Source organism: Odocoileus virginianus, unplaced genomic scaffold, assembly GCF_023699985.2.
Source record: "Odocoileus virginianus isolate 20LAN1187 ecotype Illinois unplaced genomic scaffold, Ovbor_1.2 Unplaced_Contig_2, whole genome shotgun sequence".
Taxonomy (NCBI): domain Eukaryota; kingdom Metazoa; phylum Chordata; class Mammalia; order Artiodactyla; family Cervidae; genus Odocoileus; species Odocoileus virginianus.
In genome coordinates, this window is record NW_027224319.1 from 4376871 (window position 1) to 4403212 (window position 26342).

At 55.1% G+C, this 26342-nt stretch overlaps 1 protein-coding gene across 2 annotated transcripts in view; it reads right to left on the reverse strand.

The window, feature by feature from the left end:
* Positions 1-8192: 8192 nt before the first annotated feature.
* The window catches only part of CCDC12 (coiled-coil domain containing 12), a 36927-nt gene continuing 18777 nt past the window's right edge, over positions 8193-26342 (reverse strand). The window contains exons 1-7 of one of the 2 annotated variants that reach the window (XM_020915945.2): positions 17800-17889; positions 16576-16643; positions 10818-10897; positions 9917-9978; positions 9657-9691; positions 8670-8746; positions 8193-8573 (exon numbers count right to left, since the gene is read on the reverse strand). In XM_020915945.2, coding sequence (XP_020771604.1) covers positions 8485-8573; positions 8670-8746; positions 9657-9691; positions 9917-9978; positions 10818-10897; positions 16576-16643; positions 17800-17874 — 486 coding nt within the window. In that variant the 5' untranslated portion in view covers positions 17875-17889 and the 3' untranslated portion in view covers positions 8193-8484. Of the gene's footprint in view, positions 8574-8669; positions 8747-9656; positions 9692-9916; positions 9979-10817; positions 10898-16575; positions 16644-17799; positions 17890-26342 lie in introns of those variants that run through there. The other variant, XM_020915944.2, reaches the window with a different exon arrangement.

The following is a 26342-nucleotide window of genomic DNA, read 5'->3' on the forward strand; positions in this document are numbered from 1 at the left end:
AGGAGGACGGGGTTCCGGGCACGGCGCGCTGGGTTTGTGGCCACTGCAAGCTCCCTTCTCAGAGCTTCAGTACCTGTGGCTCCAGACTCCCAGGGCCTGGCGCACGAGGCCAACCACCTGCTCCTCTCCTCTCCCCGCGCTGTGCTCTCCAGCCAGCCCTCCTGGGGGGCCTCTGCCCTGGCACCCTTTTCCTGCTGCAGCATGCATGAGTCAGGGGACAGCCTTGGTGTGAACCGCGCCCTGGCCCTGCACAGAGGCTGCACTGTCAGGCTACCTGCCCCCACAAGCTCACCCCAACCAGGGAGACAAGAGGGATGTGTTGTGTCTGCTGTTATGTATGTTTGTGCATATGTGCATGTGTATTTGTGTTGTGTCTATGTGCTTAATTGTATTTGTGCATGTGTCTTTGTCTGTGTGTCTGTTGTGTCTATTTGTATTGTGAGTTTGTAATTCTATTTGTACCCTGTCTGTGTGCTGTAGATGTGCTTATGTTTGTGTATGTATCTGTGTCCATTCGCATGTGTGCATTTTCATGTGTCTATGTGTATGCGACTGTATCATGTGTGCACCAGTGTGTCTATTTGTATTTATCGGTATGTATGTCTGTATATATGTGTGTGTCTATTTGTGTGTGTGTGTCTGTGTGGACCCGTGGTCTGAGAACGCCGCCTGTGGGTGGAATTTGGCCCGGAGATGTGTTTGGTTTGGCCCACAGAGTATTTTCAACATCTCGAGCCAACATTTAAAAATCAGGATATTTCACATAAAAATTCAGCTTTTCAATTTCTCTTAAAAATTCAGAAGCCCTGGCAGCCTTGGGCCTGTGTTCCCATGAGGCCACTCTCCTCCGGAGCTGCACGGGAGCTACCTCGTCCTCCCACCCTCCACAGCCTCACCACTTGTCTCGCCCACCAGCACCTTGAGGATGACTGAGTTGTGATCCCAGAGTGTTGTGGTCACGACTGAGTAGAAGCCTGCCTGTCAGGGAATGTGTGCCTGAGTGTGTCTGTGTGTTTGGGGGAGAGGGGTGAGTTTGCATGTGTGTATGTAGGGGTGTGTATGTGTGTGTATAAATCCATTCTGTAATGGGGTGTGTTCATGTGTGCACAGGAGGCCAATCTGTGTGACTGGGCTGAGTGCATGTACCAACAAGTGTGTGTGTGTTAGGCAAATCTGAGTGTGTGGGGGACTTGGGTGTGCTTGCATGTTTGTGAGGCATCTGTGCACGTAGTTTAGGTGTGTGAATGCATGGGTGTGCAGGCACCCACAGGGGGTGCATGGACATATTCGTGTCACATGGGGTGTGTGGGCCACCGCGGTCTGAGCACGCTCCGCATAGGAGCTTCTTCCGGCCTTTGAGGGGGAATCGTATTCCACCCTTCTGGCTGGGCGGCCTTGTGGGATTTATTTCTGTCTCAGTGCCGACCGGAGGCCTGAGTAATGGGAACATTTAAAGAAAACCAGTAAATACATAAAGAAAGGGCAGGCTGGCCGGGAAATAGGCTGGACACCGCTGCCCAGCCCATGGCTGCCAGAGGCCAGGCCCGAGGCAGGGGGGAGGCAGCCCGGGGACCCAGTGTGCACACCCACTCTGCTCTATGGATGCCCGCTTGCCTCGGATCGAGGCACCTTAGAAGTTTGGCTCTGAGCAACAGACGCTCAGGACAGGCCCCGGGGCTAAGGGGACCTGAGTCTCCAGGTGGGGCCCCTTCCCCAGTCAGGCGACAGAGGGTCCACATCCCTGGGTGTCCTGCCCACACACCTCACACACATGCAGACCCTCCCTCGGGAGGGATTAGACAGGGCTGGCGCTCCCCTCAGGGCTAGGAGGGCACTCCAGACACTCCGCTTGGAGCCCCCACACCCTGAAAGTGCCTGGGACCTGGGGAAGGCGGGCATGGCGGTGGGAGTGGAGGGTACTGTTGCTCCCCAGGACATGGCCACCACTATTCTGGGTTTCCGGTTAACGGAGTCCCACTCTCGGGATCACCTCTGATGCCGGCCCCTTAAATGACACAGGCCCCAAGGGAAAAGACAGGGGTGCTTCCTCTGGTGGGGTGAGGTTTGTTATGGAAGACCCACTTCAGCAGCAGGAAAAGCAGGCTGTGGGGACCCACGCCGAGCAGGGGCCCTGGGCCGGTGTCCTCTTCTGCCCCCCAGCGGTCGTGGGAGGACAGTGCGGGGAAATGAGGACTACAGGGAGACTCTTCTCCATTAAGGTCTCTTGACTGATGAGAATCTCCGGGCCCTCGGGGCCCTAGCCACTCACTACGGCTCGCTGTGATGCCCAGTCAGATGGTCTGGGGAAAGGAAAGTCTTTTAGATTGGTCTGACGGAAGGGCTATGGCTCCTAGCACAGACCCCGACACCATGTGGAAGGTCAGTCCCCGGAGAGCAGGGTCAGGTTCATACCTGCATCCTTAGCCCCTGGAACAGCGTTCAGCACAACGCTGTTGTTGTTTAGTCAGTCGTGTCCAGCTCTTTTGCAACCCCATGGACTATAGCCCGCCAGGCTCCTCTGTCCATGGGATTTCCCAGGCAAGAATACTGGAATGGGTTGCCATTTCCTTCTCCAGGAGATCTTCCTGACCCAGGGATTGAACCTGTGTTCCTGCATTGGCAGGCGAAGTCTTCACCACTGAGCTACCAGGGAAGTCGTTGGCACAAGGCAGATACTCAGGCAAGAGGATGAATTTATGCCTAAATCCCCAGCTCCTGGAGGGGTGCTGCAGCAGGCCCCAGCTGCAGCTCAGAGCCCCATGGAAAGGCCCCTGGAAGGTGAGTGGGAGTCTCACACAGTGGAGCCCAGAGGTGGGGAGCAGCAGCATGGAACCCCAACAGGGGACTTGACCTGGAGGATGCCAGGGGCTTGAGGATGCACAGGCAGAGTCCAGGGGACTCAATTTGCCCAAACTGGCCAATATACACACTTGGACCTGCAGCCCACTAGGCGGGACAGAACTTTCCCTTGTAACTTTGGAGGCTGTGCCTCTCTCTGACCCCGAGTCCGCCGTTCCTCACGTGGTACAGGCCCTGTACCAGCCAGGATGTCAACCTGGCCTCTGGGGTCCTGTCCCTGCAATCCCAGGTGTGACTTCCTCCCAGCCCTGTGCTGTCCTCCCCACTCTCCCCCATCACCCAGAGGCACCCAGCCTGAGTCTCCGGGCCAGCAGGCACTGTGCTTGGTGAAGAGGCATCCATGCTGTTGCAGGACATTTCAGGCCTGACACCTGTCCTGAGATGACCCAGAGGTCAGATGTCCTTGAGGATTTTAGGCAGGAGGAGGGGCGTGGAGCGTTCGGAGGTCAGTCAGGGCTGTCTCAGAGAGCCTGGTGGGCTGGGTAGCAGTAGGCACACCCGGGCTTTATCCAGAGAGCTGGGCACTGTCACTCGGCCCATTTCTTCTGCCCAATAAGAAGGGCTGCTGGGGCCTGAGAGCTCCCACCATTCCCTCCAATCGAGAGTTCTTTATTATTCTAGATATGAGTCCTTTGTCAGATACGGGGTTTGCAAATATTGTCTCAGTAGCCTTTCTCTTAATCCTCTTAACAGGGTCTTTGTTGGAGCAAAAGTCAAATTTGCTCCTTTTTTTTCCTTTATGAATTATGCTTTCTCATGTCTGAGGACTCTGTTCGCCAAGCTCTAGGTCCTAAAGCTTTCCTCCTATGATCCACTTTAACTTTTGTAATAAGGTTTGAAGTTTAGGGTTCCTTTTTGAGGGGCCTATGGATGGATTTCCAATCAGTCCAGCATCATCTGCTGAAGACTATCCTTCCTTCATTGAGCTCATTTTGTACCTTTGCCAAAAATTAGTTGGCTGTACCTGTGTGGAGCTACTTCTGGGTTCTCTGTATCCTTCCATTGATCTATGTGCCTATTTTCCCACCAACACCACTATCTTGATTACCATAGCTGTACAGTAAGTCTTTAAATGGGGAGACTGGCTCCTCCTACTTTATGAAAGTGAAAGTGTTAGTCGCTCAGTCGTGTCCGACTCTTTGCGACCCCATGGACTGTAGCCCGCCAGGCTCCTCTGTCCGTGGGATTTTCCAGGCAAGAACACTGGAGTGGGTTGCCATTCCCTTCTCCAGGGGATCTTCTCCACCCAGGGATCGAACCCAGGTCTCCTGCATTGCAAGCAGATTCTTTACCATCTGAGCCACTAGGGGCTTCATTCATCTAGTTAAATATTGCTTAAACTGTTCAAGTTCTTGCAACTTTCCTGACACATTTTAGAATATTCTTGTCCATATATAAAGATCTTATTGAGATTCTGATGTGAATTGCATTAAACCTGTGTATCAATTCTCCAGTAAAATCACCTGGGCTTGGAGAGTTCTTTTTCAAGAGGTCTCAAATTATTAACTATTAATTCAATATCCTTAGTAGTTACAGAGCTATGCAAATTATCTTTTCATCTTGGGTGAGTTGCGGCAGTTTGTGCTTTTCAAGGAATTGGTCCATTAAATCAACCCGTCAAATTTATGTGGGTATTATTTATAGTATCGCTTTATTGTCCTTTTGATGTCCATGGGGTCTACAGTGATTGCCTTATTTCATTTCCTAATATTCCTAATGTATGTCTCCTCTTTGTCAGTCTTTCTTTAGTCGATTACTGATTTTTGCGCGGTTTACCAGTTTCTTTGCTCACCACTTCTTCCCGCATCCTGTGGCAGGCACTGCTGCTGCCTTTTCCAGCACTCTTTCTGCCCTTCTTCCTTTCCCATGGAACCTCACCATCAATCATGGTGGCAATGTGCCTAGCTTAAAATACCCTTCCTCCCACACATCTGCAGTTAGGACTGAGTTTGACACAGCGATGGCTGATCAGACGTGAAGGCAAGCCTGGAGGACTGGGCTTGAAGCCATGTTTCTTCAGCTGGTTTGCCCTTCACCCTCTCTCCCCCCACCATTCCCCTCCCCTTGCCTGGAGTCCCAACCTGGAGGGAGGTGGGGGAGGCTCCTAGGGAGCTAAGGATGGCAGCTGGGGACCCAGAAGGGACTCATGTCCTTGGTGGTCTCAAGGAGTCACTAGATGTAACACAAGAACAACAAACCTCTCCTTAAGATCTGTAGGTGCACCTGTTAAATGCCATCCTGATTCCCATGTCTCTCCCTGGCCCCACCCCGCTCCTCCTGCTATGGAGTATCCTTTCAGCAAATTTCAGTACATAGTAAACAGTGTCATCAGCCTGAAAAGTCTATCTTGCCCTTATTATTTATAATAGAGCATTATGACATAATTGACATTTATGTTTCCTCAGCACTTAGGAAAATTTTTCTTTCCGTTTCTACTACTGATGAAAAGTGGAACTCATTGATCAGTAGGCAATCTGTCTGTGTTCTGTTTTCCTCCTGTAGCTTGTAGGATTTCCCTCTTTACCCATCTTGACCATTGTAGTGAAAATGCAGGTGCGGCATCATTTCAGCTACCCGAGAGTCCCTTCACGGTCAGTCTTTCTCCTTGAAAGACTGGGTTTAGGTTTCTCTTTAAACAGCATCAGACCGAGGTGTTTTCTTTTTTGAGCAGTAAGTTAATAGTAATTAATATATGACATATTTGGATTTATTTGCCTCTTTTTTTTCCTCTTTGCCTTCTTTTGGATAATTTTTCTCATTCTATTTTTTTCTCAAATTCTTTGGAAGGAAGCACATTCTATGTTTATTTTTAGGGTTATTCTAGAAATGTCAGCCTGCCAGTATACCAGTCTTTTCTCTCTTCCTGAGTTTGGTTGATGGCTAGAATTCCAGTCACCTTTCACTTTGGGACATACACACCATGGTTGTTATGTATTCTAAGTAGGTCTTTTTTTACTTCACAACACCTATTTGTTTTATAAGGCCAGTGCCTACTTAAATGTATATTTTCTTTCTCTTAGTTTCTCCTTATATCTCAGATTTTCCACCTTGGAATTGTGGCCCTTCAGTCTGAAGACATGCATTTTTTGCATTTAAAAAAAAAGGGATCTTCAGCTTTACAGTCTGAAGACATTCATTAAAAAAAAAAAAAAACAGCTTTATTGAGATATAACACATACCTCATACAATTCACCCATTTAAAGGTACAATACAAAGGCTTGGAGCATATTCACAGATTTGTACAACTACCACCACAGTCCATTTCAGAGTATTTTCATTACCTCAAAATAGATTTTTAGTCTGCTGGTGTCAAAAATCTCTGGTTTTGTCTAAAAATATTCTGTACTTGTCAGATATGTTCTTGTCAGGTATAGAATTTTCAACAATTATCTTTGTCTGTTAACACTGATATTAGAAGGTACCATTCCATTAACGCTGGCTGTGGCTGAGATATCTGCCGTGGGCTTGCTCTTTGCAAGATGATAAATTCTCTAATTTTAAGATCGTTTATTGGTCTTTTTGTTCTGACAATTTATTACACTGTGTCCAGGTATGTGCTAGTTTTAAAATACACCCTCAAATTCTTAAAGATTCCACCTTGAGGTGTAATCTAAGTCTTCTCCCTCTGAGTGTGGGCTGGATGGAGTGACTTGTTTCCAACAAACAGACTGTGGAGGAATATCACTTCCAAGGCTTGGTCACAATTCCCCGCTTTCATTTTTGGATCACTCATTCTGCGTGTGTGATGCTTCTCTAAGCATTCCTTATTTCTCTCTCTGCCACCTTTTGGATCTGCAGCTTTAATTCTGATTTATCAATCTCTCCTTCGACTATAAGTTATCATTCAACTCATTCAGTGAGTTTCTTATTTTAATAAACAGTCTTTATTTTCAAGATTTCTCATCAGTTGTTTTTTATAACAAATCCCTGGGCCTGAGTTGTGAGGGGGTCAGTCCCTCTTTGGTCTCTCTGGTGAAGAAACAAACACTCATTTCAAAGCCTGTCAGGATGTGACTGCTTTACTTTCTTCCAGCAGAAATTCTCCCACTCCTTGGGTTGTTAGCCATTCTTTTTGGCATTGTTTGGATTTTCTCAAGCATTTTGTCATTTCTGAGGACCCCTCATGGGTAGTTTCTGCTTTTCCTTCTCTCTACCTACAGGGTGCCAAGCAGGGGCCTACTTGAGGTATCTGAATCCTACATTGCCACAGACAAACATCCTGCTTCCATCTGCAATCCCAGGAGGTGTGAGCATCTTTTCATCCTTTATGCCTAACAGCTCTAGACCCCTGGCTATGCAGAGGGAGCCTGTCTCCAGCCCTGACACCTGGGGGGCATGTCTGATCCCTGTCCCTTGTGGGTGGAATCAGTCCTGGCCTTGTCAGCCACCTACCACTTCGGCCCTTACTTACAGCTGTGACTTTCTGCTCCTTTCCTGAGAATTACCTTCTTAGAGGAGTTGTGTCATTGTACGTTCAAGCGTCTGCTTTACTGTATGAGTGTGGCGGTCTGTGTGCACACGCTCATTGCCCTCCATCACCCGACTCCTCAGCACCGTCCACCAGAGCCAAGCCACTGTGTTTCTGGAAACTAGAGGGCGGAATACACTGGGATGTGACCCATGACTGGGGCAGGAAGTTCAACAGGAAATCCAGAAGGAAACTCAAGAGTGTTACCATCCTAGAGGAGATGAAGTAAATGGTCACAGGTACTTGGAGTCAGCCTTGTGGTCAGCCAGTCATTCTGGACAGTAAGCTCCACATGGGAGGCTCATGGTCCTACAGCCGGGGGGCCCAGGGTTCAAGGCCACTCCCGACACCCAGGCTACAATATCCAAGTGGTGAGCAGAACAGGCCACCCCTCCCCATGAAGGGGCCCTGTCCCGGGGAAGCCAGAGTCCAGCTCTGACAGGTGAAGGGGGAAGAGGGCTTTCTGGGGCTAAGTGGGCGTGAATGAACGGTGCCGCAGACTCCAATCTGTGGCAGCCCGGAGTTGAGGCTTGCCTGGATGCAGCGCACCCCTGTCAGGGGCCCAGTCTCTTCTCTCTCTCTCTCACTGTCAGGGGGTCTACAGAGGACCACAGCGAGAACCTCTCCAAGGTGTCCCACAGATTACCGTGAGGTCTATAACTGTCACCCGAGGGCTTTGAGATGATGACCGCTAACCAAGGACTGGGCCAGGACCTAGATGGCGGAAGGTCAGGCCTGGGCCTTCCCCACCCCTCCAACCTCAACACACTCGGCCCAATACAGGGCCTCCTCACAGTAAGCATCACCTCTGCAGCTGCCCTGCCTCGGGGCCCAAACTCAAAACATCCCCAGTATTCAGACGGTCTTCTGCCACACACAGGGGTCAGCGTGTTTCTATTTTCAGATAGAAAAAGAAGTTCAAAATACACAGAACAAGCACAGATACAGCATGCCCACAGGGCTGTTGTAGCCTCTGCCCCCACTCAGCATGCAGGGGGCCCTTCAGGAGACAAGGAGCTGACCTCACCCCAGTGGGACGGGTGGGGTTCAGACTGCGAGGCAGGGAGTCACTTCTGAAGGCAAACTGGAGGTGATGGCAAGTCCAGCCCGTACCCCGGCCCAAGACCATCCTCCTGTAAGACAGGCCTGGAGGCGGCTCAGTCAGAGTCGCAGGCCTCTTGCTCGGAGGCGGCGGTGGAGGCCACTGCAGAGGCCAGGCTCTCCTCCTGGCCCTTCAGCCTCTCACCTGGATGGGGGCAGACAGGAGGCGTGGAGAGGGGCCACGTGCGGGCGCCGCCACCCAGAGGGCAGGGAGCCCCGCCGTGCCGGGCCCCGCACTTACGGATCAGCTCAGCGATGGCCCTCTGGGTCCGCTTCTCCAGCTTCTCCAGTTTCTTGGCCACATCTCTCTTGAGGTCCCTGGAGCAGGGAGGCGGGAAGAGGCAGAGGCTGAAGGCTGGCCCGGTGTGGCCCTGGGGCTCCCTCACCTCCGACAGCCCCTCTGGCATTAGGAACCACAGTGGTGTGCCTGAGGTCAGGGTGCCCCTCTCTCTCCCTTTCTGTATCCTCCAAAACCCAGCAGCAGCCACCCGTCGCAGCCCCAGGGAGGCAGGGGCCAGCACCACGACCCGCCCAACCCAGGGGGCTGAGCCAAGGCGCGCAGGCCAGATGGTTCCCAGGGGCCCCCCTCGGTCTGTTCCCCTTGGTCTCCGTCAGGGAGTGACACGCCCTGGCCCGCTGGGGGTCCTGCTCCGCCTCTGGCCCCAGTTCCCCTCACCCCCAGGAACTTCCACACGTGCACACACAGCCTCTTCCCCCTGGTTCGGGGTTTCCGAGCACACGCGCCCCATCCTTTGTCTCATCAAATTAGAACACCTTCAGTTCACAGGGCCTCCAGGACAGTGAAGATTCCCATTTCACAGAAGAGGGAACCGGGATCAAAGGCGGACAGGCTAGCTGGTGGCAGAAGTGGGGCAAAGCCTACCCCTGCCCTTCCCGCCATCTTGCCTCCACCTTACAGCTCCCTGAGGACAAAGGTCAGCCTTGTTCAGATGGAGCTCTCTGAGGCGCGGAGGGTCCTCATCCGTTCAGAAGGGACTTTTTGGAGGGGACTGCTGAACACTCTCTGCCTGAGCCGCGCCCCACCGTCAGGGGTCCATGCCCTGCCACGCCCCTCATTCTCCACTTACATCCTTCTCAGCACAGACGTCAGACCGTAATTATGCCCCACGGCTGTCTGTCTCCACTGCCTGCCTCCCACTGTGAGCCCATGCCGGACACCAAGAACATCCCAGTCAGTCTACACTGGTCCCACACAGGCAACACTCACCAATCCGGCTTCCGGGGAGCGAGGTTGGCCAGGTCCTGGGAGGGAGCAGACACGTGTCAGCGCCGGGGGGGCTCAGGAGAAGACGGGGGACAGAGGTAGGAAGAGGGGAGGAAGGGGAGGAGAGGGCTGAGGGGAAGCAGGGAGGTAGAAAGGGAAGAAAGAAGCGAGGAGAAGGTAGGGTGAGTGAGGAGAGCAGGTGGGAAGCGGAAAAGGACCCGCGGAAGCAGCAGAGGAGGACAGGGCCACCGCCAGGCACTCACCACTTCCTCGATGACCGGCTCTGGTTTGGCGGCCTCCAGCTGCTCCTTCACCTTCTCTTCCACTAGAGGGCGCAAGACACCAACGGATGACGGTCGGAAACCTGCCACCACTCCCGGATGTGGATGTGGCCAATTGGAGCCGCGGGTCCCCAGGGGGGCCTGCGCTTTCTTGCCCCTGCCTCTCCCCTCAGCCCCTAACTCCCTAGAGGCAAAGACCTTGCCAAGGCAGCTCTGGAGGATTAGATTTGTGCTCTCAGGGCCCAAGGAGATGGGGAAGCAGACTGGGGGGGTGTGTGTGGTTGAGTAGCTAACACTTTTATTCTTTCATAGGATAAGTGTACTTATTAATTATTAAAATTAAAAATCAAAGAATAAAAACCGAGCCAGAGTCATGATCTGCATGATAAGAAGCACCCAGCATCCCCCACATGGATGGCTGTGGACAGGCCGCAGCTGGCCAGACGCTTCCCATCCAGGGGTGACTGGGCCAGGCCCCTCAGCCCCTCAGCGAGGACACTTCTCCCCACCGTTTGTGCCCCAGCACTGCCACTCCCAGAGCTGGGCGGGTGTCTGCCTGCCCACTGCTCCCCAGGAACCTGGACGGTCAGCCCCTCTTCAGGGTCTCTCTGACCCTCCAAGGGCCCAGAGGACCCATCCTCCTGTTCCTGCTGTCCAAGAGCCAAGGGCCATGTCTGCCTGCAAGGCAGCGTGTGAGCAGGGCGAAGCAGGCGTGACAGGCTGCTTCAGTGCCCTGACTGCTGCTACTTGTCCACCCGCCGTGAGACGGTGATGGAGGGTCCCAGAGGCCCAGCTTCCAGCCCAGGCACTGCCAGTTATTCTCCAGGAGAGGGTGACGCGTGCCAAGGAGGAGGCGGCCGACAGGGCCACAGAGCCCACCTACCCGCAACTGGCTTGGCCTGGGGCACCCTCCTCTTCTTCAGGTCCTCATCCTCTGGGACGTAGTTCCGCAGCCTGAGTTCCCTAAAGGGCAGCGAGAACAAGCAGAGAGGAAGTAAAGTGCGTGCGGGACACAGTCTCGTTCATCTCTACACTTGCAGGCTGGCATGAGATGAAGACACAAGAGCTGGTTACTTCCCGACTTTGCTCTCTCTGCAGATGACCTGGGGCAGGTGGACAGCATGGGGACAGAAGCATCTCTGAGCCTCAGCCTCTCATCTTTCCGTTAGCAGCCAGGCTGCATGCTCTCCCAAAGCCCCCCGTGCAATGTAGGTACTCGAGCAGAGCTGGGGCCAGGGGTACCCGGAGAGCATTCACTCTGTCTCTCCAGCACTATCTCCACTGGACAGCTGTGGGAACTGAGGGTCAGAGAGTTTGCACCAGTTTTAGAGGGTCACACAGCAGCATGAGACAAGGAAGCTACGACTCCAAGCAAGGACCAGAGCTCTTGGGCTGAGTTACTCCTGAAAGGGAAACCAGTGGTCACCCACTGGTTCCCCAAGCCCGCTTCCTACTCACAGTCTTCATGCCCCGGAGCCTCAGACACATGTGGCAAGGGTCTGGTGTGCTGGGAGTAGCCAGCCAGGGCTGGGGAACAGGCATGGCAGTGTGCAAGGCTGGGAAAGCCACGATCCACCTGGACGGCCATGAGAAGCTCACACACCTCACGCCTGCACGAGGGCTTGAAAATCTAGCAGGGCCGACCCCGTGACCTCTATGAAGAGGGAGGGCCACGAGGAGCCAGAATCGCACCCTGGGATTGGCCACCGCCTCGGAGTTGTTTTCCGCGCATCTCCTCGGGCAGGGCGGGCTGTACCAAGTGCTCCCCGGAGGCCTCCCTGGCTCAGCGGCTCATCCAATGCCAACCTCCACACACAGCAGCCCGCACATGGGCCGGGCCCTCGGCCAACTCCACAGGGCAGCAGAGAGAGAGAGGTCCTGGGAGCTGCTGTTTAATAAAAGCACGACAGAGACACTGGGCCAGACCCGCCACGCCCTGGGGGAGGCAGAGGTGCCCCCCGCAACCTGTCAGCCAGATGGGACTAGATGTGGGTCCTTCTTCCTCAGCTCTTCTGAGCCCTCCCTGCACTGCTGGCCCCTTGGAAGTCCTGGGAACATTTCCCCAACAGGAGGCCTCCTGCACTCTCTCATCTAGGGGACCCTGTGTCCGTGCCAGGGAAATGTGGTTGGTTTCTCCAGCTGCGGCACAGGCAAGCTCAAGTGAAGGAGTCCAGAAGGTGTGTGTGGCTACACAAATCAGCAAGAGGCATGGTCTCAACTCGGGGCTTTTGTGACGCCAAATCAGTCCCCTGTTCACCAGCTTCATTTGCCCTCTGCCAGAGCCCCCACAGCCTGCAGTCCTGGGGCTTGGCTAAACCCCCATGTCCCGGGGCCATACCAGCCAGGCTGGTGTGGAAGAAGCCTGCTGCCTACCCCAGGGTCTGCCTTCTCTATGGAGCAGGGACACCGCCCTGAACCCCATCCCCTAATGCCTGCCTCAGGCCTGGAGGTAAATGCCAGGTCACTGAAGCACTGGGGGAGAAAATGGGGCAGGATTGGTAACGCTGGCTTTCATTTATAACAGGGTGGGGAGAAAAGCGGAAGAGAAACTGGGTGTGGGAAGAAAACTGCAGGGATTAGTGAGAATAAAAAAACCCCTGCCGCTCTCAGAACCTGGATCCAGGGTCCAGGGTCCTGAGATGAGGAGGAGAGAGGAGAGTCTGGTGGGAGCTGAACCCCAAGCCCGCAGCACCCACACCCCCAGCACCCCCTGGTGCCCAGGCTTCAGAAGACCGGCTGGTATGACGGGGACACAGCGGGGGACAGGGAGGGGCCAGTGGCAACAGGCAAGAGCAGCATCAGCTGGTGGGTTGGCCGCTCCAAGACCACCCACCCAGCAGCTGAGCCACCCACCGTTCCCTGTCCTCCCCTAGAGCTGAGCACTGGTCACGCAGTCAAGAACACCTGGGGCCCAGTCTCTGTGGGACTACCCCGTCCTTAGCTCCGATTTCCACACTTGTAAACAAGGAGGCCTGCTTGGGTGGAGCGCGGTTCAAGCCCTGATTCACTCAGCTGAGCGCTAATGAGGAGACTGACCCACACGGATGTCCAATTAACTGCTCCCCCCGCCCCACCCTGATTACTGCCAAATGGCCAAAGTCTTGGTGCTGCTCTAGGATCTAGCCTTTCTAACAAAGGACCAAGGTTGAATTCCCCCTTCTGCAACTTAAATTGAAAAAAAAAGTGGGGGTGGGAAATTCACTCTTCTGGAGGCCACTAGAGCCACACACTGGTTCTGCTACTCCAATTTCACGTTTTTAGAAATTTTTTGTAACCCCCATTTTAGAATGAAGTAGCTGCTCAGAGGAGGGGGTGAAAAGAGCCCTATTCTACGAACACTGTGAAAGTGAAAGAGTGAAAGTCACTTAGTCGTGTCCGACTCTTTGCGATGCCACGGACTGTAGCCCGCCAGGCTCCTCTGTCCATGGGATTTTCCGGGCGAGAATGCTGAGGGTAGCTGTTCCCTTCTTCAGGGGATCTTCCTGACCCACATATCGAACCCGAGTCTCCCTCATTGTAGACAAATTCTTTACCATCTGAGCCACCAGCCTGGGCCCAAATCCCAGCTCTGAAGCTTCTGAGACAGGATGGGAAGGCTCATGCTTTCACTGGGCTCCATAGGAAAATCAAGGATATCGTTTCTCTTGAGGTTGTGGAAACGGACTGTGGACATCAACACTGGACAGAGTGGTGCCCTGGAGAGCAGGGGTCAGCCCTCCCAGGAGCCCCCCTGCTGCCCTGGAAGCCCCCTCCCAAACCCTGAGTGCTCTCTGCCTGCCAGGATGGGACAAAGGCAGACTGTCCCGAGGGCAGATGGGGACGAACAGCCCCGCAGACACATGCACAGCCTACAGGGGCTTCTCGAAGTACTGCCCACGCAGGGGGCAATGGGCCCACAGCGTGGCAGAGGTGTGCCCATCACACACCGAGGGGCAGGGCGGGCCGGGGGGGGCCAGCCAGAGGTCAGCCTCCTACGTGCCTCCCGGCGAGTCCTGGGGCGGGATGACGTCTCTCGGGGGCTGCGGGAGGGGGCTGCTCTGGTCCTCACTGCTCCACTGCCACACTGCTCAGTGGAGAAATGTCTGCCGAATCAAGCTCACATCACCGGTCTGTGAGACGCCCTGGTGCACAGCCACCACTCTGGGGACCCAACTGGCGGGTGGGAGAAGGCCTGGCACTGACCAGCCTAAAGGGCTCGGGCACTGGGCCAGAGCTGGGCCGGGCCTCAGCTGGGCTGGGACCTTTCTCCACATGGGAGTTGGAGAACCGGTTTTCCATCCCCAAGAGGGAAGGTGAGTGGCCTAGTTCCTTCTGCGGTACATGATGCTCACCCAGGGTGAACCGCCATCCCTGAGCGGTGACTGCTCTGGCTGAGTGCTGACCACGATCTTAAGCCAGGGCTGTGGGGGCTGAGGGTTTGGGGCTGGCTTGTTCAGACACTCTACAGGACACGCTCCCCTGCCCTGGGCCCAACGGAGTGTGCAACACCACCCGTTTCCCCCCACCTGCCTGGGTGGCCATGCCTGTCAGCCATAAGCCCTACCCTCGACATACCTCCACGGCACACACCAGCCGACTTGCCATCAGGAGGAAGTGACTGAGGGCTTACGAAAAACACAAGCAACTGACATGAGTGTCCCTTTATGTGGCCAGGTTTCCAGGGCTGCCAGATCACCTCTTCTCTAGGCGGCCAGCACAGGGGAAGGAGGGCTGGGAGAGGAAAGACTCAGCCCAGAGGAGAAGCGGGGGTCCTCCTGGGGGTGGGAACATGTCTTCCCTTCACATAGCGCCTGGTTGGCCTTCGGAGAACGGACTCTCACTAAATGGGGATTTGGTTGTAGGGGAATGGGGCTGGATGTATCCTGAAGAGAGTAAGAAAAAAAATGTTTTCAAGATATTCTGAGCTATAGATTCCATGTAATACAAATTGAAACTCTAGCAAACTTTTTATTTATTTATATTAGCTTATCATTATTCTTAATAAGTAGGCAATAATAGACACATGTGCTTAGATGATGATGACAGTCTGAAATTTTAAGAGGAACTGACATGAGGCAGTATGTCCCCTCCACCCTCTCTGAACTACCCACAGACGGGGCCACTCAGGACTGGGTTAAGACAACGGGGGGTGGGGTACCTCATCCAAAAAGTACCCCCTTCCTCTCCCAGTGTCCACAGCGTGTCACTGTCCCCCTCGGTCATGATTTACTCTGTCACCTTCAGCAAGCTTTTCAAGTAGATGTTAACAAGCTGACTCTAAAATTTACAAGGAAAGCCAAAGGAACTAAAACAGCCACGATTTCAAAAAGGTCTCCACGGACAGATGGGCTGGAGCACGGGCAGAGAGGAAGGTGGGTGATTCCCCAGCAAGGCCGGTGAGGGGTGAGGCACTGGGGTGCCTGCCTCCAGTCCTACTGGACTTTCCCATTTCTCAGCCGCCACCCCAACCCTGCACTGTCTGTGCGTAGACGACCGGATCTGAGAAATGACTCAGGCTCCAGCCAGCAATCAAAAACCTGAGGACAAACCAGAAGGAAACCTAAGGGTCTCTCAGCAGTTACCACAGAAAGGGGGAAACTGTGCAGGCACCCACTGCCAAGCCCCCAAGCCTGTGGTCACTTGGCAAAAAAAAAAGCAACAACCTGGCCTTCGTTTCTGTCACCAGCGAGGGGTGCACAACATGCTGGGGAGCTGAGGCCCAACGAGAAACCACGGAGCCCAGAGCTGGGGTGACCAGGGTCCCTGCACCAGCAAGGAGCGTCACCAGCCTCCTCAGCGCACGGCCGTCGCCACCTCTGAAAACAAGGGAGGTGGCGAGAACCCCACAGGGCTTCCGTGAGGATGGTGTGAACACACTTTGCAAAGTGTGAAGTCACACACGTGCAGACACACATGCGCCCCTGTGGGCTTGAAAAGGCCCCATCTCGTCTGAGATCGGTGCCTGAACACAAAGGCGCAGGCGAGGCGCTGGTCCCCGGGGAGGGTTCCACTCACCCCGGCGGAGGAGGCCAGGGCAGGCTGCGGCGTCGGGAAGTCGCCGGCCCAGCTTTCTCTGGGGGGCACCCCTCCCCTCCTGCTGCACCCCCTCAAAGCACAGCTCACCGGGATAAGCTTTCTCAGGGCCTCAGTCGCGGGGACTTCCCTGGTGGTCCAGCGGTTGAGACTCCGCACTCCCAACGCAGGGGGCCCGGGGTTCAATCCCTGATCACGGGGCTCTAGATCCCATATACCGCAACTAGCACCCAGTGCAGCCCAATAAACCAATATTAGGGGGAAAAAAGATCCAGTCCTCACAGTGAGCAGGAACCCAGGCTGATGGCTGAAGCAGAGCTTGACATACCAAGGAGAGTCTGGACCTGATTCTGGGGTTGCTGTAGAACCATGTCACCCCAAGTATTTTAGAAGAGAGTGAAGAGGCATAACGTGAGGGGTCTGGTGGCTAAAAAAACGGCCGGTGGCTGAGAGGCAGATAGCCAATGAGGGCAAGCGTGCAGAAAAGGTTCCGACAGTAAGACCGTCCTGGCTGAACAAGGGGGCCACGGGGAAGCAACAGGAGAGGCAGCAACAGGACAGAGACCAAACGCCGCCGGGACGATGTGGAAGCCGACAGGTCCGGGACGAGAGCTGAGTGCAGGCCTTACCTGTGCTTCTCGCCTTCCTCCTCCCCTTCTCTGAGCTGCTTGGTGCTTGGCTCCCCATCTTCCTTGTCCTGCAAAGCAAGGGAGAGAAACCACTGCTCAGAAGAACACCCCTCCTTCCAGTCCACGCTGCCCAGGCAGCTAACGGAGAACAGGACGGCCTGGCGAGGACCAGCCTGTGGTTCCAGCCAAGCCCACACCTGCTGTAGCTGACAGGCACCATGCTGGAGCCGCCCTTCCACCACTCAGCTCCGCGAGGAGAATTTAAAGCCCCTGACCCCAGCCCAGGCCCAGACCCAGGGTAGCCCTCAGGGTGCATGTGCAGGAAGAGCTGGAAGGTGGTGGGTGCTGAAAGATGATGCTGGTCAGGGTCGAGGAGCGCCCACGCTGGCAGGCCACCAGCCTCCCTCATGGGTCTGGATGGAGCCACCCTCAGGACTCGGGAGGGACAGAGCAAAGATGAGTCACCAGGAGCCAGGGCAGGATAAAAGCTGAGGCCTCCTGAAGCCCCTCCAGGCCAGAGGCTTCTCCAGAGATACCTATCTGGCTCCCTGCAGGAGAAGCATCACTCAAGTTAGGACGAGGCTTGTACAAGTTCATTCTTGCAATGTATTAAGGGGGGCAGAGAGGAGGGGAACTGATTTGAACTTTTCATGGGAACAATTTCTTCTAAATCTGGTTCTTTAAAAAAAAAAAAAGTATTTATTTGGCCGTGACAAGTCTTAGTTGCAGCATCTTCCATCTTTGCCATGGCATGCATGTGAACTCTTGGTTGCAGCACGTGGGATCTAGTTCTCTGACCGGGGGTTGAACCTGGACCCCTGCCTTGGGAGCGTGGAGTCTCAGCCAAGGACCTACCAGGGAAATTCCTAAATCTGGTTCTTTTATCTTCCTTGGCATGCCTGGACTGCCTTCCCCCACACCACCATCCTCCCCAACCTCTCTGCAGGCCTAGAGAAGCCATGTTTGTCTCAACCCTGATGGAGCACGCTTGTTCTCCGGGTACACCGAGGGCCACGGCAGAAAGTCACCCCCAGGCTGCTTCTACCTGCAGCAGGAAATATCTTCCTGGGCTTCCCTCCTTACCACACGACCATGGCAGCTGGATCAGACCTGCCTGCAGACGAGTGAACACGGAGCATGCTCTCGCATACGCAGGCCCCCACCCCGAGTGCCTGTCCCTGAGAGGCCCTGGGACACAGCCCTGAGTGGGGTGTCGCTGCTCACCAGGGCTGGCCCTCCAGAGGGAGTCCTTGTGCCCTTGATTACCAGCTGTGATCTGCCTTTGACTCGCTGGAGCATGTTCTGAGGAGACAACTGGAAGCCCCTGCAACGGGGAACCTGCTGCCGGGGAGGGAAGAACATATAAAGTCTAAGTAAAATAGCTGCTTGGGTCACCTCTCCTAGAAGTTTGTTTATGCTACTGACAACGGCCTCCCCGAGGGTGGCACCTGCATTATGAGTCACTTCCTGCCAGTGTTTGTCCTGGAGACCCTGGAAGCCACCAGACTGTGCCACCAACCCCGGCTGGGAGGTCTGGACCAGAGAAAGGTTTCTGCAACGTGAACACCTGGCTCTCAATCCAGGTGGCTCAATCTCCTGGGGAGGAGGCGGCAGGAATGAATGGCAGCAGCCACATGAGTGAGGTCAACATGGGTCTGTGGGGTTGGGGGGCGGGGGGCTTCCTACCTTCCTACCGAGGGGTGGGCAGAATGCAGGTGTCATAGGAGCAGGAAGGGCATTCCCAGAGGGGACCTAGCTTGAGCCTGAGCTTGAGTGGGTGTGTTCTGAAGAACACACAGGTGGTTGGAGTAGATACATGAAGGTAAGGTTGTCAAGGCAGGTGGGGGCGGTCACACAGGGCTCTGGCCAGTGTTCTTAGGCAACGGGAGCCAGAGGAGACTAGGGGGGAAGGAACTACAGGCAGAAGGACCAGAAGCCTCTCCCAGGAGCCTGCTGACGAGGCAGAAGCCGGTTTGGTGATGGCCAAAGAGATGGGAGAGCAGAGTATAAACTCTTAACTAAGACAGAAGTCAGGGCTCCCCATGTGGCTTCCCGCCTGCGGGCGCCCCTCCCTGACAAGTGCTAGTGATTACACAAGCCAGCCGAGCCTGGCAGCCTACAGTCCAAAGGGCTGCAAAGAGTCAGACGTGATTGAAAGAGGCTTAGAACACACGCACACAAGCCAGAGCCAGGACACTCAAACTCCTTCCTAGTTGCCAGCCAATGGGCTCCCAGATGGCCGGAGGTCCTGCCTCAGGGAAGGAGGTGATGGGGACACACACACCCCCAGACAGCAAGGACAGAGGTGAGAGAACAGCAAAGGCTCGGCTTTCCCCAAGCCCCAGCAAGGCTTCTTTCCCCGCGGGCTCTGTTAACCTGGGCCAGCTGAGGGCAGAGGTTGGGGCGCTGTGGGAACAGCCTTTGGGAGCCAGTCCTTTGCAAACCCCATGCCTGCTTCCCAGCCCCTGAGCAAGAATAAACTCAGCAGCATGTCTGTCACCACCCTCCTGGGATCCCGGAGACGCTCGAGTGTCTCAGCAAAGGCCAAGTTACTCATTAATGAGTGAGAGAACACCCAACGACCTAAATGACATTTACAGAAAATGCCCTGCAGTCTGGTGGGCGGCTGCGGCAGTGGTGCAGGCTGCGGGGGCCAAGGAAGCCTCCTCTGGTCGGGATGCTGTGTGAGGGCAGGGACTCAGGAATGGTACCCATGTGTGTTGGGGGGGGGGTGGGAGCGGGTGAACAAGTGAACAGGCCACACAAAGGTGTGCTGCAGCCGCCGGCTCAAAGGCAACTCGGGTAGCACAGTGAATGTCTATGACAAGGGAATGGCTTCGGGGAGACCCTGGCCTGGCTCACAAGGCAGCACTCGCAGCACTTGGCAAGGTGATAGGAGGCACCGACCAGCCTCATGGTCCACTCAGCCTGGAAGACTCTCGAAGACCCTCAGAACTGAAGCACTCACAGGACCGCCGCCTTTTAAGTCCTCAATTCAACCCACCCCACGGGGGAAGCTGACAAATGGCCATTAGGGAAAGGAAAGATTGGCACAGGGTCACAGAACATGTCAGCACTGGCTGTGGGTCTGGATCAAGCTCTTCCTGAACCCAGCCCTGCATTCCTGCCAAGGAGATGGGAGAGGCACTTAGTTTCTAAAAACAGCTCTGGCCTCAGTCACTTCTGCCACACTCCCCCCGGCAGATCAGATCTGGCCATGTGCGATTAGACCAGTCACAGCCAGCCTGGGCCTAGGTCCACGCCCTGGAGGACACCAAGGGTGTGCAGGCAGACGGCCCAAGGCATCCCAGGGGATCTACAGACTCCTCACCCGCCCCCAGACCCTTAAATCCAACTCACTGCCTAGCCTCTCTGACACACACCTTCCCCAAACTCCCACCCTTCCCCCTCCTTCCAACCCCATGTCCTACCCCGCGCCCATGGTCCCCACCGCAGCCAAGCCCACAGCTACCCCGCTCCGCTCTGGAGAACACCGCGCCCTGCTGCGTTCTCTCGTCTTTCTAATCCCTCTCCCTACCTCCCTCTGCACCTTGTCCATCCACATGGATGGAGCCTGTGCTCTTCTCAAAGCTCTCATTGGTCCCCACACCCTCCGGACAAGCTGCGGACAACAGCATTCCCCTCGCAGCCTCCCCAGGCCCAGCCCACCCCCTGTAGCCCGTCCACACTGGCCTTGTCCACACCCTGGACCCTTCGTCTCAAGTCCTGTCCCTTCTGATAACCGCAAAGAAGGCCCACCCTCTGGCCAGTCTGGATGCCAGCTCAAAGGCCACCTCCTCAAGGCCGCCTTCTGAGGTGACCGGGCTCTGCCACTCCTCTGGGCCCGGGACACAGGCCTGTGGTCATTCCTACTCATCATCGGCCCCCTTCCTCAAGCCCCTCTCGGCGAGGGGGTGGCTCCCGGACCCCCTCCAGGCATAGCCTCGAACTGAGACTAGATCACCTTCATGAACTCTTTGCCAACTTACTCTCCTCACCAACTCCAGAAGAGTCAAATTCTCACAACACTGGTGGCCACAGGGCAGGGACTGGCCTGGACTGGGGTCCTCCCCACAGCCCACCCGTCCGTTCCTGGAGGTGCCCCACATTTCTGACCCCAGCCCAGGCTTCCACACGAAAGCCCCATCCCCGCTCTCACCCTCCTCAGAGCCCGCAGGAGGAAGGCGCCATGGAGGTAGGACTTCAGGGGTTCTCAAAAACAGCCCTGCCCCAAACAGAGCCTGACTAACCTGTTTCATAACGCTTGAAATCCTTTCGCCAGGAATAACACTTTTACAAATAAAATTAGTGTTGTGCAAGATTGGTGTTATTTCTACTTTAAACATATGATAAGAATTCATCTTGGCCTGAAGCTTTCCTTTGTGAGGTTTTAGGTAAGAGGCTCATTAGATTTCCTCTTTCTTCTTGAGTCAATCTTATTATATAGTGTCTATCAAGGAAATTTCCATTCATGCTGAAATTACTGGCCAAAGTCACTTATAATATCCTCTTATTATCCTTTAAATGTCTGCAGGATCTGTGGTGATATCCACTGATACTGATAATTTGTGTTTTTTCTCTTTCCTTATTAGACAAGCTGGAGATTTATCAATTTGGGGCTATGTTCAGACTTGGTGCTTTGTGGAGGTGGTTGTTTTAAATTTTGGGGCCATCCCTGACCGAAAGACTAAGATCCTACATGGCACGTGGTGCAGATAAATTTAAAAGAGAGAAAGAAAACAGGCTGCAAACCTTAGTCCCCTAAGAAGAGGGCAAAGTGGCTCAGGTTTGAGCTGTTCCAGCCCCAACTTGGCCCAGGGTAGGGAAAAGTCACAGAGAGACTGACCCAGATGCCAGGAGCGGGGAGCAGGAGGGGACTGACAATGTGGAGGGTGAATGGGGCACATTCCACAGCACCACCCTGCCACACATCTTCAGAGCCAGGGCATCCTGGTTGGGGCGGGGGGGCAGGGACTTCCTGTCAGGGGCAGCTGCGGCAGGAGCTGTGTGCCAAGGGCACTTGGGGGTAGGGCAGTCACCCAGAGCCTGACTCATCCTGAGGAGGCCATGATGAGAGCCACCATGCCCAGAGATGGGGGCATGGGTGGGCAGGGGAGGGCCGAGCCTTGTGGGCAGTGATCCTCGTGGGCTGCTGGGGCCCTGACTCTGGGCCCTGGCACTCAGTCTGCTGCTAGGACCACCTGGCTGGTGTGCCCACTCTCTGCCCAGGAGACGGGGAGATCCCTGAAGGCAGATGCTTGTCTTACCCACCTGTACCCTTGGGCCTGACACTGCCTACAGAAGGCACAGCTCACGGGCTGACACCTTGCTGTATGACCTTGGGCAAGTCATTCAATCTCCCTGGTCTGGACTTCCTCATCTATGAAAAGTATGATGATCACACCAACATCATGGTTCTGTTATAAGAAAGAAATGATCAGGGAAGAAAGAGGAAGGCCTGCAGCTTGGGTGATAAGATGGCAGACCCCAAGGGCAGGAAGGGAAGGGCTGCAGAGAAGCCACGAGGCCACAGGCCCAGACTGCTGGCACCTGCGGAGGTCATGAGGAGTGTTCACTTTCACTGTCTCCACCAGGCCTTCTCTGCAGTCGCGAGAGCATTAAAATGTCTGCTTCACAAACATGTCAGAAGGCGGGTCAGACAACCTGCGTGGGGGCGGGGGGACAGGCCTCCCGTTCCCCTGGGCTCAGAGCTCCACCAGGAATCAGAGGTCAGCAGGGGAGGGTGGGGACTAACGGCCCCAGAGCCGCCCAGGCTCTCAAGGGTGCGGACATTCCCCAAAGGCTTGTGATCGGAGAGAACAAAGCTGCAGGGAGCGGAGGGCTGGGAGGACAGAAAGGGAGCGGGAGATAAGGCTGCAGATAAGAGCCCGGAACTAGGTCAGGGCCGGGGGGAACAGAACAAGGGGGTGCCTGAAGCGGGAGGACTCAGAGACGACTGAGATCCTGACCAGGACTCACCGGGAGAATGAAGGCGCCTGAGACAAAAACGGTGCCAGGGCTGAGGGGACAAAGAGAAAGGGTGCGGTGGCTTTCAGGATGTCTAGGGTTGAGGCCCGATGCCTGGACTCTGACGATGGCTGGTGTGGACACAGGCTGAAGTTCCAGCACACGGCCTCGCCCTGGACAACTGCTGACATCCTGTATGTGGCAGAGAAGCGTGGGGAGGTGGCCCCAAGCCAGTTGGTCCTATTCGGGTCACAAGTGCAAACGGGGAACTAGTCATGCTCAAAGGAGGCGGCATGTCCGCCAGCAGTCTCTTGTTGTTTAGTCACCCAGCCGTGTCCAACTCTTTGTGACCCTGTGGGCTGCAGCACGCCAGGCCTCCCTGTCCCTCACCATCTCCCGGAGTTTGCCCAAGTTCATGTTCATTGCATTGGTGATGCTGTCCAGCCATCTCATCCTCTGACACCCACCTCTCTTCTGCCCTCAATCTTTCCCAGCATCAGGGACTTTTCTAATGAGTCATCTGTTCACATCAGATGACCAAAATACTGGAGCTTCAGCTTCAGCATCAGTCCTTCCAGTGAATATTCAGGACTGATTTCCTTTAGGATTGACTGGTTTGATCTCCTTGCTGTCCAAGGGACTTTCAGGAGTCTTCTCCAGCACCACAGTTCAAAGGCATCAATTCTTTGGTGTTCTGCCTTCTTTACAGTCCAGCTCTCACAACCATACGTGACCACTGGGAAGACCATAGCCTTGACTATACAGACCTTTATCCAGCAGCCTACTAGTCAAGAAATACTGACTGGCTCCTTCTGCTAGGCACTCCACTCTGAGTGCCAAGAAGGGAAAAAAAGAACCGGTAGGTACCTACTGTTCACAGACCAGTGTGGACACTCAGCCTGGGTCCATGGACAGGATTCCATGATCAGACACACATGCAGGCCAGATGTGCAAAGGTTCGTTTTTCCAGAGGAAGAATCCACAGCTCTTCAGATTCTCAGCAAGAGTGGTAACCCAGAGGAAAGGAAAGGTCACGGGGGCTTCTTTGGGTGGCACCTGGGGTGACTGAGGAGGCTTGCCAAACGAAGTACCACCTTTCTTTCTCTCTTGTGTTTCTTGGCCCTGTGGCATTTGGGATCTTAGTTCCTGAACCAGGGATCGAACCTGTGTCCCCTGCAGTGTAAGTGTGGGATCTCAACCACTGGACCACAGGGAAGCCCCCCACTTTTCTTGCACTTTAAAGGCTGAGTGGGATCGGGGCTGGGAGGAGGGCAGCAGACGGGACAACGAGCGCCCTGAGTGTGCAGAGGGTTAACAAGGACCCTCCCCTCGCCCCCACGTCCCCTGCAGGAAAGCCGTCGGGAGGTGACCTTGAGAGCAGAGCAAAGACCAGTCCCCTCTCCTTCACACAGGCCAGCCTGGACAGTTCCCCTGCGCAGTGAGGCAAGGCTCCCAAGTCCTGCCCGGGCCCCTGGAGCATGGATGCGCTGTGGTCTGCAGGAAGCCGGGCGGCAGGACTGGCAGACCAGCGGCCGGAAAATAACCCTCCACCGCTTACTGGTGGTGAGACCATGGGCATCTGCAGGACCGCTCCGAGCCTCGGCTCCCTGCCCTGTTAAAGTGGGGCTGGTGCTCTGTCCCAGGGTGTCTGAGGATTAAAGGCGCTAACTTGGGGTCCGCCATCTGGCGCAGGACCCTACACGATACCCGGTGTGGGAGAGAACCGCTGGCATCCTGGGCTGTCCTGAGCCCTGCCCTCCATCAGCAGTGGGGCCTGGAGAACCAGGCGTACCCTCTCCTTTCCCCGCCACCATCCGCTTCCCTGAGCCCTCGGTATCCTTTTCTGATGGTGCTTCTTTATTTTCTGCCAAGCTTCCGTAAGTGACCAACTGTTCATTTTGAAAACTGAGACTCGAATGAAGGATGACCTGTCTGATTCCCTCAGGGGCTCCAGGCTGGGAGAGCAGACACCACCTCTGTGAGGCTTCCCCACAGAAACCTCGTTCCGCATCCACCACAGAGCTCCACGGCAGCTGGAAGACGGTTGGTGGGTTGCGGCACTTTCCCCCCGGCTGTGTGCAGGCTGAAGGCTACATCCCTTTTTAGCAGAAGGGCGTCCTTCCCAGGCAGGCCATCTAGTGATAACTGTCCCAGACATTTGATTTTACCTTGATTTGCCTAATCGAGATTTTGCCTGTCATCTGTCTTCCTAGATTAAGCTTCAAGAGGCTTGCCCATCACTGTTTCCCAGAACCTGACACATGGCAGCAGATAACAGTGCAGAACGAATGAATGGGCAACCCGGGGTGGGGGGCAGGGAGAGGCAGGAGGCACATGTTAATTCAACCCCTGACAGACAAGACTCTCCTCCCCTCGTGGTCTGGGCTGCCAAACCGCACTCACACACCAGGCATCACTATCCTTGCCTCCACGGATGCAGGGTCTGAGGCTTGGTGACACCTAACACAGGTCGCTGTGCGTGTCGGACCCCGAGGTCTTTCTGTCAGTTTGAGACAGACAGACAGGTAACTGGAAGCCGGCTCCCTGCTTTTATGTATAGTTCCTCCCACCAACACATCTGCTTATTCACCCCTTAGCCGTCTGTCCTACCTTCCCTTCTGTCAATTATCTGCACCTCTTCTTTCCTGGAGAATGAGGGCAAAAAATCCCAACCTTGCCCACTTCCTAAGAGAGTAGGAAGGTTCAAATATAACGAGGTTCCACATAACATTGGAAGACTTCCCAATAGCAGGTGAGCTCTGCGGAGGGCAGGACCCAGCTGTTCTTCACCCCTGTTGTACTGTATCTCCTAGCAGTCATAACGGGATGCCAGGCAACTGACTATTCCAATGAATGGAAATAACATTATTTAATTCATCAGCATAAAAACACAGTGAGGTCAACACTGCTTTCTCGTCTCACAGATAATAAAGTCGGAGGCCGGTGATGTTAATGTGAAGTAACTCACCCAGAGTCCTGCTGCCCAGGCTTGCCAGCACCCCAAGGGTAGGTGGGCCTCCAGCCTGCGGTCTCCACAAAACCTCGGCTCTGACCCTCCTCCCGTCCACCTCAAACACACGGCGGGTCTCACTGGCGTCTAACGTCACTCCACCTCACATCACAGCGCGGACATCCCTTCCTGGTGTCACCTCTGGGGAATGCAACCAAACCTCGAGGAGCCCCAGGTATGGCCGTTTCTGGGCCAGGAACTCCTGTCCAGGAAAGCACCATGGGAGACAGAAGGGCGACGTACACAGGGGTGCTCCCCGCTGTGTCCCCCGTGATACGGAGCAGGGGGGCCCGGAGGAGGCTGTGATCTGCCGGGCGCAGGGAGGCAGGCCAGTGGCTCACGCACCCCGCCAGCGCGGTCACCGGAGTAGCGACCGGACGGGCAGCACCGTGAGACAGGACAGGACGCAGGGGGCGTGGAGTCACGCACGTGAGCGTGAGCGAAGCCGTGGCGACACCTGACGCAGGATGGCCCACAACAAGGCTGTGGGCAGTGCTTCCTCCGTTTCCTTTCCTTCTGTTGTCAAATGACTTACTAACGAAATGACTTAAAAACCTAAGTGACCAGATGAGCCCAGCTCCCTGCGGCTCCCTGTCTGGGCTGTACTCTCGCCCTGAGCAAGCTCTCCTGACCTTCACCCACCCCAGCTGGAAAGCAGGAAACCATAGGTAGCCCTCAGGCCCGACCCAGCCCAGTCAGGGTTTAATGGCCTTTCTCAAAGTGAAAACAAAAACAAAAACCCCAGCACTGCTGGGGAAAGAGGAGGGCAGACGGAGGCCTGCACATACGA